General features: G+C 43.4%; 2 protein-coding genes across 4 annotated transcripts; both read right to left on the bottom strand.

Moving 5' to 3' along the window:
• Positions 1 to 48: 48 nt before the first annotated feature.
• Positions 49 to 7,819, bottom strand: LOC6501405 (ATP-dependent RNA helicase p62). 3 transcript variants are annotated; one of them, XR_006506894.1, is made up of 7 exons: positions 7,718 to 7,819; positions 7,262 to 7,504; positions 5,395 to 5,558; positions 3,720 to 4,838; positions 3,418 to 3,656; positions 1,600 to 2,789; positions 1,067 to 1,246 (listed from the first exon to the last, which is right to left on the bottom strand). XR_006506894.1 is itself a non-coding variant. In XM_001955147.4 (5 exons), exons 1-5 carry the CDS (start codon positions 7,639 to 7,641, stop codon positions 804 to 806), a joined length of 2,115 nt encoding a protein of 704 aa, XP_001955183.1. In that variant the 5' UTR covers positions 7,642 to 7,705; the 3' UTR covers positions 49 to 803. The 3 variants fall into 3 exon arrangements, 2 of the variants coding, with proteins under 2 accessions (XP_001955183.1, XP_014767024.1); XM_001955147.4 differs by lacking the exons at positions 1,600 to 2,789; positions 5,395 to 5,558; positions 7,718 to 7,819 and adding an exon at positions 49 to 1,001 and having other exon boundaries at positions 1,068 to 1,246; positions 7,262 to 7,705; XM_014911538.3 differs by lacking the exons at positions 1,600 to 2,789; positions 7,262 to 7,504; positions 7,718 to 7,819 and adding an exon at positions 49 to 1,001 and having other exon boundaries at positions 1,068 to 1,246.
• Positions 7,820 to 8,456: 637 nt separating this feature from the next.
• Positions 8,457 to 9,765, bottom strand: LOC6501404 (hatching enzyme 1.2). The gene is made up of 2 exons (XM_032449896.2): positions 9,439 to 9,765; positions 8,457 to 9,382 (listed from the first exon to the last, which is right to left on the bottom strand). The coding sequence occupies exons 1-2, from the start codon at positions 9,599 to 9,601 to the stop codon at positions 8,577 to 8,579; spliced, it is 969 nt and encodes a 322-aa protein (XP_032305787.1). The 5' UTR covers positions 9,602 to 9,765; the 3' UTR covers positions 8,457 to 8,576.
• Between the last annotated feature and the right edge of the window lie 8,051 nt (positions 9,766 to 17,816).

Genomic DNA, 17,816 nt, shown 5'->3' with positions numbered 1-17,816 from the left:
CAAAAGAATTCCTTTTCAAAGAATTTAATACACAATGAGAAGAATATATTGGTTTTTAGGTATAAACACGTTTATTTTTTTCAGAAAAATTAAATTGAAATGAGAAATTCTCTTGTACATACAGAGGTTCTTTTGTATTTAATGTGTTTGTGTTTCCTGTGGTTTCCTTCCATTTCAGTTTTTAGTTTGAGCCATAAAAGGTATCCAAAAAGTTAATTTTCCAAAAGTTAATTGAAATATTTATTTATCAAACAAAGGTCGCTCGTCAGCCTTTGTTCATTGTCATCAAGACGGGACAGACGGGAATGATCCTTACACATCCTTTCTCCTTTCTTCTTTCTCTTTTTCCTTTACTACACCTTTCATACTTCATACTTCATACTCGCGCTACATATCTTTTGTTTTCTTGTGTTGCTTTTACGTTAGTGATACGGTTGCATTAAATTAAGAAATTATCACATCATATTTAAAAATTGTTTTTGCGGTTAAGTAAAGAGTGTTTTTGATGTTTTCAGTTGAAAATTGGAAATTGCCGACCACCTGGTGCAGCGTCAAATCGATATCGATAGCAGTTTACAAATCATTTAAACATAAACGTGCTATGTTCGAGTTCTTTTTGTGGGAGGGGGGGTTCTTTGAAGTCAGAATTAAAATCTGAGAATAACCGGCAGCGGTTAGGTGAAAGTTGTACGAAAACTTAGGCTAAGAACTTAGTTTAACTTAGGGGCTAGCGCGGTTTAGTTTAGCTACTGAATCTCCTGTTTCTATAGCTTCTATTACTGCTCAGCGGCTTGGGCTTCACTTTAGTCAAAGCGCGAGTGCCTGTTTTCGCCACCACCGCCGCCGCCGCCACCGCCGAAGCCGCGTCCGTTGCTCAGGCTGCCCTTCTTGAAGCCGCCGCCGCCGAAGCGACCGCCACCGCCGCCTCCATAGCGGGATCGTCCGCCGCCGCCGTCGTAGCGCGAGTTGCGGGCCAGATTCTCCAGGGCAGGATTGATTTCCTAAACGATAAACAGATATTAGTAATTAAAATTCTTCACCTGACCAAGGATTAGGGTAAAACCCACCTGATTAGCCTCTCTGAGCACATCGACCAGCGCCTTGGCCTGCTTGGCATTGTTCTTGGTGAAGAAGGCGAAGGAGGTGCCCTTAGTGTTGGATCGTCCTGTGCGTCCTATGCGATGAATGTAGTCCTCGCTGTTTTGCGGGTAGTCGAAGTTGATGACATACTTAATGCCGTCCACATCTGCAGATGTCCCAGTAAAAACAGATGGTTAAATATTAGTCTCGAGCCGGTCAAGGCCTTAGCTACTAGGGGTTAAGATAGTTTACAACTAAATATACGTTTTCAAATTGCCAAATGATTTATCCGCTGTGCACAGTCGCTTGCAACAATTTTAAGCGTAATTCCCGAGATATTTTGAACACTTTGAACACACTTGTCTTTTTTTTTTGTTTTAACATTTTAATTACGTTACTAGCATACTTTTTTTCGAGTCTATATGTCTATATAGGTTTTTGTTTTTTGGGTAATTATTTTTTGGTTGTTTTGTTATTTTTTTTTGGAGAAAAAAGAAAATGTTTCAAAATGTACGTTACCTTCTTGGTGCTATAAAATTGTTTGACTCAATTTTTCTCTCAATCAAAATCTGTGATTGGCGGCGCGCAGCTCGTGGTCCAAACTCTCCCCAGAATTATAGGAAATATCTATTGCAATTGCGATCTGATGTCGATATCGATCGCTCGAGCTCGGGCGAAGCGGAGAGTTTGTTGCATTGAGCCGCGTGCGCCACTGACTAAGCACTCTTCTCACTTTCGGACCATTTTGTAGATGAGACCACTTAGAGGAGAGACCCGTTAGCGACCAGCATACCATAACATTTCAAATAATATTTGGTTTTGAAGGGTTTTTTTTTTTAACAACAACAAGCGGGCCGCCTCTTCGTCCAGGAGCAGTGGGCTATACATATTCGGATATTCGAACGCGGCGGCGCAAACGCAGGCACTGGTTTTGGTGTTTTGGGTGGTGGCTCAGTTTCAAAAAGAAGCGGTGGACGCACTTAGCAGCAGTAGCAGTAGCAGCAGCAGCATCAGCATCCTCGCCACATACATCCAGCCTCCAGATCCTCCTCCGGCCGGGCAGGGCAAGCATAACATAGTACATCTTTGGAGTGTATTATAGTGTAGTGTAATGGGTGTGAAAATGTGCAACTTGTGCGCACGCATTGATTGCTTTTGCTGCTCTATTGGGCTTGGTTGTTGGGTGGTGCATATCCAATTGCTTGTGCTTTCTTGTTGGGCCACCATTTCCACTTAATTGCCTGGCTGTTGGAGCACGCCGCGCCTCGCCTTTTCCTTTCCTCCACTGCTGAGCAAAGCTGGCTCTCTGATGGCACGGTTCAGTTGTTGTTGTTGTTGTTGGTTGATTGGTTGGTTGGTTGGTTGGTTGGTTGTAGGTCGCAGGTCACAGGTCGCATATAACACATTTCCCAAACTTCTTTCTCAACAAAATCGGGGACTGCAGAGGCCACATATAGGACGCATGATGTTGGGGATATTCGTCGTTCGACGACGCTCGCTCGCTCGACCGTCTGAACTGTAACTTTCATCGGTCCTTTTGCCCAAATCTCAAATACACAACACACACACACACACACATGTTGGTGTTGCTGCGTACGTCATCATACTCTGATCATTTCTGATGTTGGCAAAAGTCGCTCAAGTAACGAGTGTCTGCAATGGTCGCTGCTCGTTCACTATCCTCCCCATCATACTACCACAACCGGCCTCTGTAAACGAGAAAGAAACAAGAAAGAGAGAGAGAGAGAGAGAGAGAGAGAGGGAAGAGAGAGAGAAAGAGGCAGAGAGAGAGACACGCACAAAGACCAAAAAGTGTACAGGTACAGGTACAGGTGTACAGGTACGGAATGCACACAAATCGCATACATTTTTTCGTTTTTTTTTTTTTTTTTAGCAAGGGTTGGACAGGGTTGAGGGGTGTGGGTGTGGTGGGCGGGGGCAGGTCAGGGGTGGGGGGTAAAGTTCAAGTTAATTATTCAAGTTTGGCATTTCGGCTTAGATCTAAGAACTGAATTGGTATCTGAGTTGGCGCGCTCACTAAAATGCTGGTTAGACATATCGCAGAAACATGTCGGTGGTGGGGTGGTTATGGAGGGGATTGTGGGCGGGAGTGGGTTCGGAGGTCATCTAGCAAGGGCGAGGGTGTGGGTGAGGGTGAGGGGGTTCGTGTGACAATGGTGGGTTAGATGGTGCAGAGTGGCTGGGGGCGGGATGGTATGAAAGCAATGGTCTGGGATGCGTACTTGAACTCAACGACACTAGGCCCCTCCACTACACTCCTTCATCTGGCCGCAGTACACTACAGACTACTCGTTCCAAACACACGGAAGAACTTACCCAGGCCTCGGGCTGCCACGTCGGTGGCCACCAGGATGTTGGACTTGCCGGAACGGAACTCGCGGAGCACAAAGTCGCGCTCGGACTGCGACTTGTCGCCATGGATAGCTCCGCAGCGCACGCCGAAGCTCCGGATGAAGCGCACGAGGTTGTCTACGCGGCGCTTGGTCTCCACGAAGATGATGATCTTGCCGGGATTTTCGCTGGTGTCATAGATGTCCGACAAGAGGCTCTTCAATCTGGTTAGCAAATGAAACAATTAGTTCCTCCGAGTTAGATCCGAGACTACTCCCTCCACTTACTTCTCCTCCTTGCTGAATTCGTCGCAAACCTCCACCACCTGGCGGATGTTGTGGTTGGCGGAGAGCTCCAACGATCCGATGTTGATCTGGATGTAGTTGCCCAAGAAGTCCTCGGCCAGCTGCTTCACTTCCTTGGGCCAGGTGGCGCTCCACATGAGGGTCTGCCTGTCCGGCCGGATCTGTGAGACGATCTTCCTGATCTGGGGCTCGAAGCCCATGTCCAACATGCGATCGGCCTCGTCCAGGACCAGATAGGTGCAGCGCTTCAGGTTGGTGGACCCAGCCGATAGGAAATCAATTAGTCGTCCAGGAGTGGCGATGACGATCTCGCAGCCGCGCTGCAGATCCCTCATCTGGCTGCCCTTGGGAGCCCCTCCGAAGACGCAGGTGTTGCGCACATACGACGACGAGCCGAACTCGGTGGCCACCTGCTGGATCTGCTGGGCCAGCTCCCGAGTGGGGGCCAGCACCAGGGCGATGGGTCCGTCGCCGCGCTGCAGAGGCTGCTGGTTGTTGATGTGGACGATGGCCGGCAGAATGTAGCCCAGAGTCTTGCCCGAGCCGGTCTTGGCGATGCCCACGAAGTTGGAGCCGCTCATGGCGATGGGCCAGCCCTGTGCCTGGATGGCGGTCGGAGCCTTGTATCCCTGACGGCGGATCTCCTTCATCACGTAGTCGGGCAGATGGACCTCCGTGAAGTCTTGGATGGGGTTCTGCGCCTGTCCGCGTACGGTGATCTCGTGCTCGTCGCGGTACCTCTGCACTTCGTAGGGCGAGCGTGATGCCACGTTGGGGTGCTCCTGGTAGAAGTTCTTCTTGAACGGGGCCAGGTTGGAGAAGTCGACGGGGCGCATTGGCAGATCCTGGCTGCCGCCACCTCGGCGGTCGCCTCCGAATCCACCGCCGCCGCCGAAACGGCCGCCACCTCCGCGGTCATCCCGACGCTTCTCGATGCGCCCGTTGCGAACTCCATGATAGTCGCCTCCGCCGCCGCCACCACCGCCTCCAAAGCGGTTGCCGCCGCCACCTCCACCGCCGCCGCCTCCTCGCCGATCATCGTTGCCGCGATCGCCGCGACCTCCTCGCGCATTGTGACCAAAGTCGCGATCGTGGGGTGCCCTGGAAAGTGCAAGTAAAATCAAAATAAGTAAGAAATATTTTTGAAATTATTCTGGAGATTAGAAAAGAAGGCTCAAGAAAAGAATTCTTTTTTTCAGTGCAGCTTCGTTTTCTATTCAAGTTTCAGTCTAATTATTTCTAATTAAAAATTGAAACAGTTTAGGATTAAATTTAACTTCAAAGGAGAAAAAGTGCCTATTTTCTTCACTTCCTAGTCTGTCTCTCAGTCTCAATCGAAGATCGAGTCAAATAGATTACAAAAAGTGGCCTATTTAAGGGCTCTGTTATCTGCATTGGAGATCCGTTGCTGCACATTTGTTAAATCAATTCTTATCTTCCAATGAGATTACTTCTGCGCTGCGCACTTTTATAGATTTTTTTTCCTTAACTTTCAGTTCAGTATTTCAACCAAACAAGGTTGTCTCTCTTGGCCTTCAACAATTTAAAAAATAATTTAACTAGACTTTCATTTTTATTTTGGCAGGGCCGCGACAGCTGCATTTTCTTTTCTTAAGTATTTCTTTGGCGGAGAAAATAGGGGAGCTTCTTGGCTTACTTTGCTCGCATGCTGGCGCGCTCTAGACCGATAGATAGACGTCTGCTAGTTGGGACTTGGATATCAACTGACTGGGCCACTCACTCAGAAGGCACCTGCAACTCTTCGCTCTTTCGGCGCTGCTAAACAGCTGACATGGAGTTCTGTGCTACAACCGCAATAAACTTAAATAAAACTAATTGCGTGTTAGGGAAATTAAATAAATTTCGAATAGTACAAACAGTAAGGCAAATTTGATTGACAACAACATGCAACTCGAGCAGGGTAACTTCTGTTCACTAAACTGATACCATCTACTGCTAGTGCTACTGCTATGTCAGCCATGCCCCACCCCTTTCGCTCCGCCCCCCAACAGGCACTAAACTGCTCAACTAAACAACCCCGCGTACAAAGCACAGTGTTTATGGCACTGGCATTAATCAAGGTGCAGTGGGGCAAGTTATAGTTAGTTTAGAAGTAGATAATAGATGGCTCTTTTTATAATAAATTTGATTGATTTAATAGCTTGCTTAACTTATACTTTTTGTATAAAAATAACATCTAAAAATGATATTAAACCTAAACTAACTTAACCCATGATTTCCCTGAAGCTCCCTCGTAGTTGGCAACACTATTGGGGGCCCCCAATCCCCTCTAGCTTGTCAAGGAAGCCCCATTCCCCGAAAAATGCTTGTCTGTTTGTTTGTAGGCCCAGCGGCAGGCACGCTAGCTTTCGGGGCCCCAACTAGCGAAGCGGAGCGGAAACGGAACGCTCCGAACGTTTATGAGACAGCCAAATGTCTTGTCCCGAGCATGGCGGGGCGGATCAGAGGGGGGCCCTGCCCTGCCCTGCGCTGGGCACCTTTGACTGGCTGTGTGTCTACCTGTCGCTGTTTGACATGCAAAAAGACGAGCTACTCCCCATCATAATCAATTGGTGTCTTTTGACATTTTAAACTAATGGGGGCGTTTATGCGAAGAGAAAAAAAGAGGAAATGGAGGAGATATTTTATTTTATAGAAAAATATACAAAATAAATGTATAATTAAAGAATAAATAGTTTCAGCTTATTATATAAGAGTTATGACAATAATTAATATTTATTTGAAGAATATAAAAGTGCTCTGTAATTTATTGTTGTGTTTAATCAATGTAAGCAGCTGTTAACGGTTAGAAAGCCATTTCTAACCCCTGTACCCACTTTCATGTACACCCTATGGAGTTAATTTCCTGGGAAGTACTGGAAACATCGCGATATCTCGGGGAACCTCGTGTGAGCGAGACATGAGACACGAGACAGTGGCATGCCAGTGAGTGAGGGGGACAGCAATAGCCAGTGACAGCCGCCGACTGTTCTACACATCACGAAACTGTTATACATGCGGTCGTAGCACGCGAAAAAGCCGCCGTCGCAGTCGCCGTCAACAGGCAAACATATACATACACACGCAGATATCAGAATTATACGTATATATATATACTAAATGGTGGGCTTGTATGTAGGTGTGCGCGTGTTCGTGTTTTGGGCATACAGACAAATTAAAACGCTATAAAAAAGCAAACGAAGCAAAGACACGTTTCACAAATCAAGCAAATTCTTTTTACGACTGCCAGTTGTTCTTGTTGCTTTCCCTAAACAACAACAAAAAAAAAACTACACAAGAAGCGAAATAAAAGCCCAAAATGTCAAAATTTAGCGGACCATGTGTTTTTTCAACTTTTCTCCCTCTCTCTTTTCCGCCCTGCTTCCACTAATTACTCATCACCTCACTCGCTTACGTACAGAGGTGTACAGAAAAAAAAAACACACCGAGGGTGAGAAAATGGCGTCGAACTAAAAACCACATTTCATAACCCATTATAGATAGATTTTCAAAATATTACTCACATTATTCCTGCAATTTTGAAATTCTCTTTGTCGTCTGGATCGGAGAAAAGCGTTTTTCTTCTAGTCTGCTCTGCCGTCGGAAGAGAATCTGGACTCGAATCAGAACTGTTTTGAAACGCACGCTGCGATTGGGTGAACACTCCTGAAAATGGATATAGCGGATATATAGTCCGATTCCTGGCACTCCCGTGGAACTGTTGGCGTTGTTCTCTGCAGAGCGTTGAAGAAGAAGCGCTGCTACCGCTGGAGAAAAGAAAATGGCGACGTTGGGTTACACATTTCTCTAATCGTGAAATCGGATGCGGAGAAATCAATAGCAGATTGCGCCAGCTGCAGGCAGCCGATTTTGGCTGGGCAATATATTGCACAATTTTTAGCATGCTGCTGCTTAGCAATGCAGTTTTATCCCAACGCGGTCGTTTCTTTTCCGGCAGCGCGCCGTGGCCCGTGTCTTACCTAACCTCTCGTTCTCGTTTGAAAAAAAAGAAAACACTTGCGAATTAGGGATGCCGATAATCGGGGCAATATCGATATCCCACAAAAATATCGTATTGTTTTTGCAACATATCGTACATAAATTTCGTTTGGTCACACTAATATCGGGATTGCACCTGAGCGCCAAACTTGTCTAGATATTAGAGGGTTTTAAAAATTAATTGTTTTATTTACAGATACTTTATATTCATTAGCCGTAATTTTTGGCATAAAATTATTTTGGCATAAAGCAAGGTTGTGCTATTTCGAACTCAAAAGCTGTCTGTCAGAAAAATCCTGCTTGCTGAACTTGCTTCCAAAAAATTTTACATTTGATAATAAATGGTCCATAAAATGTGGGATTTAGAAAATGTTAAGAAGAAAAATAAACCGTTCGCCAGTTACCTTCTTTATTTTTACTCCCTCAATCGGGAAGAAGGTATGAACCGGGAAAGGTACGATCCTGTCTAAACTTCTACTGAAATTCTTTCGTTATACAACACTGCCCTTCGTTGGTATTGGCAGCACTGTTTGTTTGGCGGTAAAGTTATATATTTAAATAATGACATTTTCATGAGCAGGAATAAATATAGTTATTGCAATGGCAGCTTATTTTTATGCTTCAACTAATATGATATATTAGAATCTTCTTGAATGTTCCCTTGTTTGTATAGGAAGCGCCGGGAAACGACAGAGACTTTCAAAAAGAATGTGAAGGGATTGAGTTAAGCTTCACAAAAAAATTTGAGTCGTAAAAGTCGATAATTTATTAAATTCTACATATAAAGTTATTAAATAACAAATCAATGTGATTTATATAAAATATTTAAGGGGATCCACGTTACAAACCGAGCAGATGACAGAAACTGCGGTACATTTTGGCCCTCCTGCCCTGCAAACATCCGTAGAGCTCGTTGATCTTGAGGCAGTCGATCTTGCTGATGGTTTTCCGCTGACCGATCCTAACTCCCGGCTGCAAAGGGGTCATGGTCGGCTTCTCACCTTTCCGCTTGCTGAAGTAGAACTCGCCGTAGTGCATCACTGAGTTGTAGTCGTAGTCGAAGGCGTACTTTCCCTTCTTTTTCGACACCAACTTGAAGTTCTTACGGAATCGGGGCACTATGTTCTCCCAGTGGATCTTCACAAAGTTGTCCCGATCGGCTCGCGATTGCTCGTGATATATTCCGATGGCGTGCATCAGCTCGTGCATTATCCTTCCCTCGCTGCTGAAACAGTGGGCGCTGGTTTCGTCGGGCCTCTGCAGGGACACCACCTGCTCGCCACCCCGCTTGCCCACGTAGGACCAGCATCCTTGAGGTCCTTCCTCGGGCGGCTCGATCAGCAAGTAGTCCTCCACTTCTCCGTCGTAGGGAATAAAGCGCACGCAGGTCAGCGAGTTGAAGGTTTTTAGGGCCTGGACTATGGCTTCCCGCTCCTGGTTCAAGTAACGCGGACTGATCTCGAAGGGAATCGTTCCATTCGGCCAAAGGCGCTTCGGGTGTCTCATGGGATTCACCCCCAGTCGCAGAGTGATGTAGGTGTACGGATCGATGGCGATATCTCCTTGGAACAGGCGGGGCATGGTCTCGGGATCGTCGATTCCCAGGTCGTCATCCCCGATATCCGGTCCATAGGGATCATACTCGTCTGTAAAGGGAATTACCTTCATAACTAAGTAAAAATCAACTTGGCACGGGACAAACCTGCTGCAATGCTGGTGAATTCGTGCTCAAAGAAATCCACTCCAGCGGGATGCTTGCGGGCCGGGAGCTTGGCACTTTCACTGCCCAGTGGCATGGATAGCATCACTAGCACCACCACCACCACCACCACCGCCACCGACGATCCACTCCACTGTGCACACATTTTGGACTGAGCTGGGATTTGACTGGCCGGGTGTGACTATAGTTCCGTTCGATCGCTATTTGCTCAGAGTATCCACGCCATGCCGCACTCAGACCGAACGGCTGCACACGAAATTGGTAACTGAACCCGGCTCCCAAGCCCATGGGCCCAAACGGCCAAAAACAGCCAGCCAGACAAGCAGCGACACTTTAATTTATTCACAATTTGCGAAAAAAATAAAAACTAAATAACGCCGAATGTTGGGCAGCCGCCACGCAATCCGTCGCATGTAAACAAATCCCGAGCATTGCACCTCCTCCTGCCCCACTCCCCAGCCGTTATTAAGACCTAATCTCAGCCATCAAACCAGGCCTAATCTCTCTGATCTCTCTGATCACACACGGCTTAATCTCTCCGATCACACCTAGTCTAAGCTCGACTGGGCGCTCTCGTGATTTAAGGCCGAAGAGGTGGCCAAGAGCTATGGGCAACGGCTCTCCATGATTAGTGGAATGGCCTATAAGAAATTAAATTCACTTTATTCGGGCCAGGTTATATTAGCTACGGTAATTTGGTATTAAAAAACTTTTATTTAGTATTTAATATTTTTGAAGGAAGGGTTTAATGGAATGAATAGGAATTATTTCAATAAAAATGTCACAATAGCCTAGATTTTTATATTTTCTATAAAACAATAAATACTACTACTGCTAATACTTCTATTAAATTTTATAATAAATAATATTTAAAAATAGAGTATTAAGAAAAGAGCCTTAAACTTAAGTATCACTCTTTGGCTTTACAACATTTAAGTTGTCGTTGGTCAGGTTCACGTTGGCGCTAAACGTTTAAATGTAATAAATTTCGCAAAATTGATTTCAACGTGCCACCAGCCCCCGCCCCCGCCTCCGCACCTGCCACTTCCGCTGCCCCTCCCCCGCTACCCCAAAAGCAGGCCCAACACGGAGCATTTCGAAAACGTTCAAAGTCAATTCAGTTGTCTTTTGCCATTTGGACTGACTTTTCAACAAAGGCACTGAGAAAAATATACTGAGGAGCCAAAATAAATCATCAAAATAAAAGCAAATTTTGGCAATAAATCTAATTCTATTATATATTATTATATATAATAATTTAAATTTTAGTGATAGCTATTAGAGATTAAAAGATTTTTGTTGCAGTGAGTAGCCTGCCACTCTCTGCAACTGAGTGTCTGCCACTCTGTCTCTGGATTTCAAATTTGTTTGTCTGGCCCGGCTGCCCCATTGTCGTATGATTTTGATATGTGACACCTTGCAACTAGCAACTGGCAACCTGCAACTCGGGTTGCACTTTCTTGGGAGTCCAATTAGGCAGCTGGAATCTGGAACTGTTAATCCGGAATGCCTAATCTCCACCGGGGCGGGGCTTATTTGACAATCAATTTTAATCGCTCATCATTAATTAGGCGAAATTAGTTTTCCGTCGTAATTAGCATAACAACAACGCCGGTTGTAGTTGGCCCTTAACACATTTCATCGCGATAGCTCAAATTTAGATGCATTTCCCACTTAGGCAGCAAATTAAGTTTTGATTACGAAATTGTTCAGTTAATTGAGAGTGTTGGGGTTAAAGGAGGTGGGATTAGAGATCTTTGAAATACGAGTGGTTTTCGGGACTTCCCCTTACAATATCTCCTATGATCTTAGCTCTTAGCTCTGGAAGGACTGATTCTAAAAGTGGACTGCATAATTGCCACATTTCCCTGGCCACCCCATCACCTTAACCCACTTTAACCTATGGCAGCCCACAGCCAGACTTTATGTATGTGTCAGGTGGGTAATAAAAATGCGACACCGAGTAATTTTGCGCCACACACACAGTGCTAGACAGAGCAATAGAAAGGGTCAGCAAGCTTGAATAGAAAGAGAAGGGACCAAAAACACAAACAATCGAAGTCCAAATCCAAAGAGCAGCGACTAATTCAAAGTTGTCACGTAATAAAGCCCAGTAACACCGAAAAGCAAAAACAATAAGCCACAAAAGCGACAAACAACCGCTCGACAAATAATAAAAGAAACAAAAACAACAAATAAATAAATACAAGCAAAATACAAGAAATTTGCATTTCTCGTCCAAGTGAAGACAGCCATCGACAGCAATCGATGGCGACAAGAAATTTAACAAAGTACAAATTGTTATTTGATTTGATTACGTAATGACGTCACACATTCACCCCACTACGCCACCACCCCACCACCTCACCACCCAAACGGTTTATCATCATCTGCCTTTTGCAATTTGCTTTTGTTTTTGTTTCTGTTTTTATTTCCGTTTTGCTGTCATTGTGTCTTTGTTATTGTTATTGTTTGTGTTTTTGTTTTTGCTTTTGTTTTCATTTTCGCTTTGGCTTATTTTGACACCAAAACTGATATCTCCAATTAGATTTGAAACTGAATTAATTGAATTGCATTAAAGCGGTTTCAGTGATTTGTGGCCATGTTGATAGCAGCACTGCATTAATCTGCATAATAGAAAGATAATAATTGCCATTTGTAAAGCAGCTTAAATGGAAATGGCTTTCTTGGATGGGATATTTTGTGGGATGGGAATATTAACAATAAAAATTCCTGAAATAGAGCTGCTAGTCGGATTATTAATTATAATGTTGAAATGAAAGTTTCTTCCGTTCTTCCGTCTTTGTTTTATTCTTATGCGCTTAATAAAGCGGAAGCATGAAACTTTTTTTTTATCAGGATTTCCACCGCATGGGAAACTTTTAATTCCGCTAATGTCGATTTCAAGATGGCGAACTTACTGGAATCCCCCCACTTCCTCATACTTCATATCGAGTTGCTTCAGAATTTCCCTTAGAAATTGTTTGGCCTAAGATGGCTTAACTTGGCAGGAGGGAAAATCCCGGAAAAGTTCGATCAACAATGATGACAACTCAATATGCTTTAGTTTTATGGGAAAACTCTATTTAATTAATTTCATTAGCGTAATTATTATTTGCTCAGCTTAACACTCACTAAAAAAACAGCTTCTTGGATTTATTTTAATTGTTATCACTTCTAATAAAAATCTCTTAAATATAGCTTAAATCAATAATATGATATAGTTTTCAAATTGAATTGAATTTCCCTCTTCACGTAGCTCCACTTTTCCTCTGTATCTGCCTGTAAAAAAATACCATATGCCATATTCGAGTTGGTTTTTTATACTTTTTATGATTTGCCATGGAATATGCGATACTTTTTATAGTTTTCTGACATTTGATGGCACTTGAAGTACGCCTCTGCGTCCTGAATTTCGGATTTTGTTATTTTATTTTGCAGGAACTATTGCAAACAGTGGCAAGCTCCCACCCCCACTCTTCCTGCCACATTCAATTCGGGAAAAATCAAAAAAGGAAAACGCTCTCGTAGGCGTTTCCTGAAGTATGCAAACCGATTTCAACGCGGTAAACTGAGAATACCGAGTGAATGTGATAAATAAATAAAAACAATAAGCATAAAAAAATGATTTTGATAACACATCAAAAATTCACGAATTTGCATATTGCCTGCGTGGTGATTGTACACTGAGATAAACGTTTTACTATCTTTTTATTATATTGTTTTAGTTTCAATTATATCTTTTACTTGGCATCAGAAAGCTGTAACTTATAGCCTATAAGGTCCTTTAAAAGTACTTATATTGGATAACAAAAATCTACACTTATTTTCTAGATCTTTTTAAGTGTGAGGTAAGATCTTTTAGTGCTTGCGTGGCAATTATAAATTATTCACGTTGCTAAATTTTTATCATATCAATGTGAGAGTTGCCTGCTGTCCCCGGGGGCTCTGACACTGACGCCCTGTATCTCATTGCATCTGTCTCTTTCTCTGACCCCTCCATCTCTCTCTCTCTACCTCTGGGCAGCACGCAAAGTTCATTTAGATGCATGCTCCCAGATAGACTGGCTCGCCATTCATTTCCCCGCCCACCTGGCTGCCCACTTTTAGGCAAATTGCTCGAAATTGTTTGTAGGCCGCAGGGCCTGAAAATCGCCAACTGCTTGAGTCGGAAATTAAAAGCAGCACTTGAGCAGCAGCAGCCCCCAACCCGGGCGGCTATATCTGGCAAATGAATCAGGCCTAACCAGGCTGACACCCAAAACGCTTAGTCCTGGCCATAAATTCAATTTGTTGGCTGGCTGCCTCGAGTCACCTCAGGACTTACATTCTCTGCTACACAGTTAACAAAATTGTACTTAAAAGTTCGAATCAAAAACAGTCTAGTTTACAGATCTTTTTCAAGTTCTCTAACATTAAAGTTCTTAATGAACTGTTTTCTTCAGTGTATCCTGCTTTGTCCTGGACACGTGCTAATGCACAAACCTGGCATTCATTTGTCTTCCACTACTGCGCGTTTATCACATTTTATCAATTGTCCAGACGTATCCGACGCTCAATCAGTCCTCGTCCTTATTCCAACACAGGAGTCAGTCAGTAGGACACCCAGCAGTACGAAAGGATACTCGGACGGACAGATAGAAGGACTGAGAGTGGTGGTCGGTGGGAATTTGTAAGCGGCACCACACAATTAATGACGAATTTAGAATTCGCCAATCTTTAATTACATCATTAGAGCTTTAAAGGGTTGGCCTTTTGTTCATTGCGGTTAGGAATCAGGGTTGGAAAATAATCTTTTGAAGGATGACAACTTAAGAAAATATAGAATATACGATATTATTTAATTTTATGCTTTCTCGTTTACATAAATTAAGGAAACGTAATATTTTATGGCATTAGAGGCTATTTAAATGTTTGGGATGAAATCTGAGTTTTCTTTGACGTTTAAGGTTGAGATTAGCGGGGTTAGAAAGGGTTTAGAGTGGCTCGGAAAAGGTTGCCGCGAATGATTGATCCGCCACATTTTCGGGATGAGAATCCTCCCCAGACTTGGCGGTTCGCTGCTTAGCGCCGCGGCGTGTTAATGTCGTTTTGCATCCCTAGATTTGCCGAATTATATTGCTGCGGTTGGCTGCCTCATTTGTCGGTTGTTTCTCAGAGATGGAGATGGAGCTCATGCTGGAGCTGGAGGAGTGACAAAGGCGGGCGCCAAAATCAAATGAGTTGGCAACGGCGCGGCCCTTTCCCCTGGGAGGCATGAATTTGAGTTATGACTGGAGCGAAACTTTTACGGGCAACCGTAAATTTTTGGGAACTGGCGGTGCCCCTGCCTTCGGCTTAATATTCACACCTTTTGCGGGTCAAAGGTGAGGGGGCGGGTTGGCTGGGATTGGGGAGAAAGGGAGAGACGGGAGCAGGGGAGATGGACAAGTTATTTATGCGCACGCATTACTTTTGATAGTGATGAGACAGGGGATGGGGGCAGCCCCTTTTCTGGCTGATTGCTGATGGGTCATGGTTTATTATTTACTTTTCCAGCGACACCCGCTCCCCACACCCCGCACCCAGCACCAAGCACCACCAATTCCTGCTGTTATTGTAATTGAAAGGTATAAATAACATTAGGCTAACAGCAAATAAATTTATGTTGTTTATGCTTTCTATCTCGCCGAGTGTGTTTGTGTTTTGTGGGGTTTCCCTTTGACCTTTGTAAGCACTCTTCACGGCTGTTGCGTGCCGGGGCTAATCGCTCATGGGCCATCCAAACGCTCAAACGCTCATCCACCCAAACCTCTAGCCGTCCTCTAACCACCGAAGGACCCAAATATCCAGCCATCCAACATCGAGGACCGACCGTCGCCTCATCATCTTTTATCAATTTATTGGCATTTTCTGAGGCCCAGCGGCACCGCCACCGTCTGTGGCAGCGACTGAATGTTATTTATTATTTACACTACACATTGATTACTATTATTGCTAATATTATTATTTGTATGGTTGGCCTCGGGGGCCCGCTCCTTATCGCTTATCAAATTTCTGTTTGCTGCCCTGTGCATTTTTCGCTTGATTTTGTTCATTTTTGGACCGCATGTTATTTATGAACTCCCGAAGTTTGCCACGGCCTCAAGGTATTTTTCAAATAATAAATATTCCTTTTCGGTTTTGCTTCTCTTGCTATTTGCTGCACGTTTTTTTGTGACTTGCCCAAAAAAGGGTATGTCTACTTTGCCAAGAAACTTTGGAATACTATGCGTATACGTAATTTTTGGTTCACATTACGTATACGCCATGTTACCTTCAAATATGTAGCTTAATTGGATTAAAAATCAAAACTCTATAAAAAATAATTTTTAACAAATAAATAATAATAATTAAATAATAAAATAATAATAATAATTAAGGAACATAAAAAAACTACGTATACGTAATATTTAGGCCTACGTTATGTTTACGCCATGATGTCCATATACTTATCATTTTAATACAACATAAAATTTTTAAAAATCTTAAAAATTATTTATACGCATTATGTCTTCATAAAACAATAGCTTAAAATATATAAAACCCTGTATCACTTTTCAGAGTATTAACAGCCCAAATAAATGGTTGGTAGCTCCTTCGGGCTTTATCTCTCTTATCTCCCTTCCATATACAAATTTCTTATTTATTACGTATTTTTATAATTGAATTTGAATAATACATACATAGACAGAACACTCGGCCAACAAGGGAAACGACTTCGAATGTCTATTGGTCTGAGCGGTAGCGGGAGCGGGCTTTTGTGGGTTATTAAATTATTGTTGCTTTTTCTTTCAATTGTTGCTGCTGTATGGTGACTAGACAGCCATGCAAACACAATAAATGTATTTAAAATTGACAAATGGTTAGCAGCATTTGTTGTTGGCATGTCTGTTAGCTTTGTTAAGATTTATGTTGAGGCAAACAAAAACATACACGCATACCCCAAATTGTATAAATTAAGCCGAATTCAATTGAGCGAGTGTGAGATTAGAAATAAAATAACTCCTAAGGATTTCCCATGAATTTTATTTGCGCAATTTAAACTTGAGTACATTTTCAAGTTCTAGTAAAATCTAATGAATATTTTATTCCGTTGTTGTTGGGAAGGCAATATGTTCACAAATTTACTGTGAGCTTTAAGAAAAATCGTTAAGGATACACAACATTTTGACTTCCGTTGTCTAGTCTGATCATTTAAAGATTCATGTTCATCTAATTAGCTTCTGCGGAACGGTAGACAAAGGTTCCTAAATCAGCTTAAATACCCACGCGCCTCCCCTCGCAGCCTGCCCATTCCTCTTAGGCTGCCCCATCACGTCTAAGCTCTTTCTATTAAATATGTATTCGGGAAGAGGGTACTCCAGCGGGTCTGCCATGGAATGGAATGTAGAGCACATGAATTCACCTCCAGGTGCATTTGTTTTTGCAACGCGTGAAGGTTGCACAGAAAGTTATAAGATTTTACTTTTTATAATTTGCAATCATTAAGGACATTTTTCTTTTTGTCGGTTTTAAATTTCCACAGAAAATCAGAGTTTCTTTACTTAAGGGGACAGCAAACATCATGGTATTTAAATATTTCTTTCTGTGTTTGATTCCAGAGTAGAGTGCAGAAGGGTCCACTAAACGGCTGTTAGTTCAGGTTTTGCGAGGATTCTGCGTTCAGGATGTGCGTGTGCTAGGCTCATGGAAAATGCATGACCATCGACTAGACGACGGAGCACTCTCGACAGTTAACGACTCGTCCCAGTGGAGTCCAAAGTGATTGTGGCTAATCAACGTTGACCACAGTTCTTGGCCAGGTTCCGTTTCTGTATCCAATGCCTTGGTCTTCAGCTCGAAGTCCGTTGGGATCCTTGGTTTGTGGGCTATTAAAATTAATCACAAACGAACGAAAAGTGACGAAAAGTTTGACCGTTTCGTGTGGAATACCTGAGGAGGATGTGTTAATTAATCGACGAGGCAAGTGTGTACATATTTGATTACTAGTCAAGATTTATATTTTTACGTTTAATTTTTAGGTAGAAAATCTTTAAATGAATGGATCGAGCAATTTGATTTGAATTGATTTGTTCAGAAACCACCTGTTAAAGCTGAATTATGGATCAGTATGATGTAAGACATCCGGAAGCCACGAGACCAAAACCCATCCCGCGGAAGTGGCCATGCAAGTGGAAAACGTGACGTACAGTTGTAATGGTATGAGGCCAGTGGGCGGATAAATGGGTGGGTGGCGAAAACGGAGTCTGCTTACCACAGTTTAGCGGGCGGAAAAATTTCACAATGCGAGGCATCGATGTTCGCGCTGGCGATGTGCAAGTGCTTTTGAATTAAACTGC

Source organism: Drosophila ananassae, chromosome 2L (genome assembly GCF_017639315.1).
Source record: "Drosophila ananassae strain 14024-0371.13 chromosome 2L, ASM1763931v2, whole genome shotgun sequence".
Taxonomy (NCBI): Eukaryota; Metazoa; Arthropoda; class Insecta; order Diptera; family Drosophilidae; genus Drosophila; species Drosophila ananassae.
Note: the sequence above shows the minus strand (reverse complement) of the source record. Positions and strands in the feature narration are given on the sequence as shown.

Bases quoted from the DNA above. Each gene is read 5' to 3' on its own strand.
- LOC6501405 (XM_001955147.4), bottom strand. From the start codon at position 7,641: ATGCTAAAAATTGTGCAATATATTGCCCAGCCAAAATCGGCTGCCTGC. The intron at 4,839-7,261 runs GTGAGTAATATT...TGCACTTTCCAG, and splicing joins TTCAAAATTGCAGGAATAAT to GGCACCCCACGATCGCGACT. The intron at 3,657-3,719 runs GTAAGTGGAGGG...TTTGCTAACCAG, and splicing joins GAATTCAGCAAGGAGGAGAA to ATTGAAGAGCCTCTTGTCGG.
- LOC6501404 (XM_032449896.2), bottom strand. From the start codon at position 9,601: ATGTGTGCACAGTGGAGTGGATCGTCGGTGGCGGTGGTGGTGGTGGTG. The intron at 9,383-9,438 runs GTTTGTCCCGTG...TTCCCTTTACAG, and splicing joins ATTCACCAGCATTGCAGCAG to ACGAGTATGATCCCTATGGA.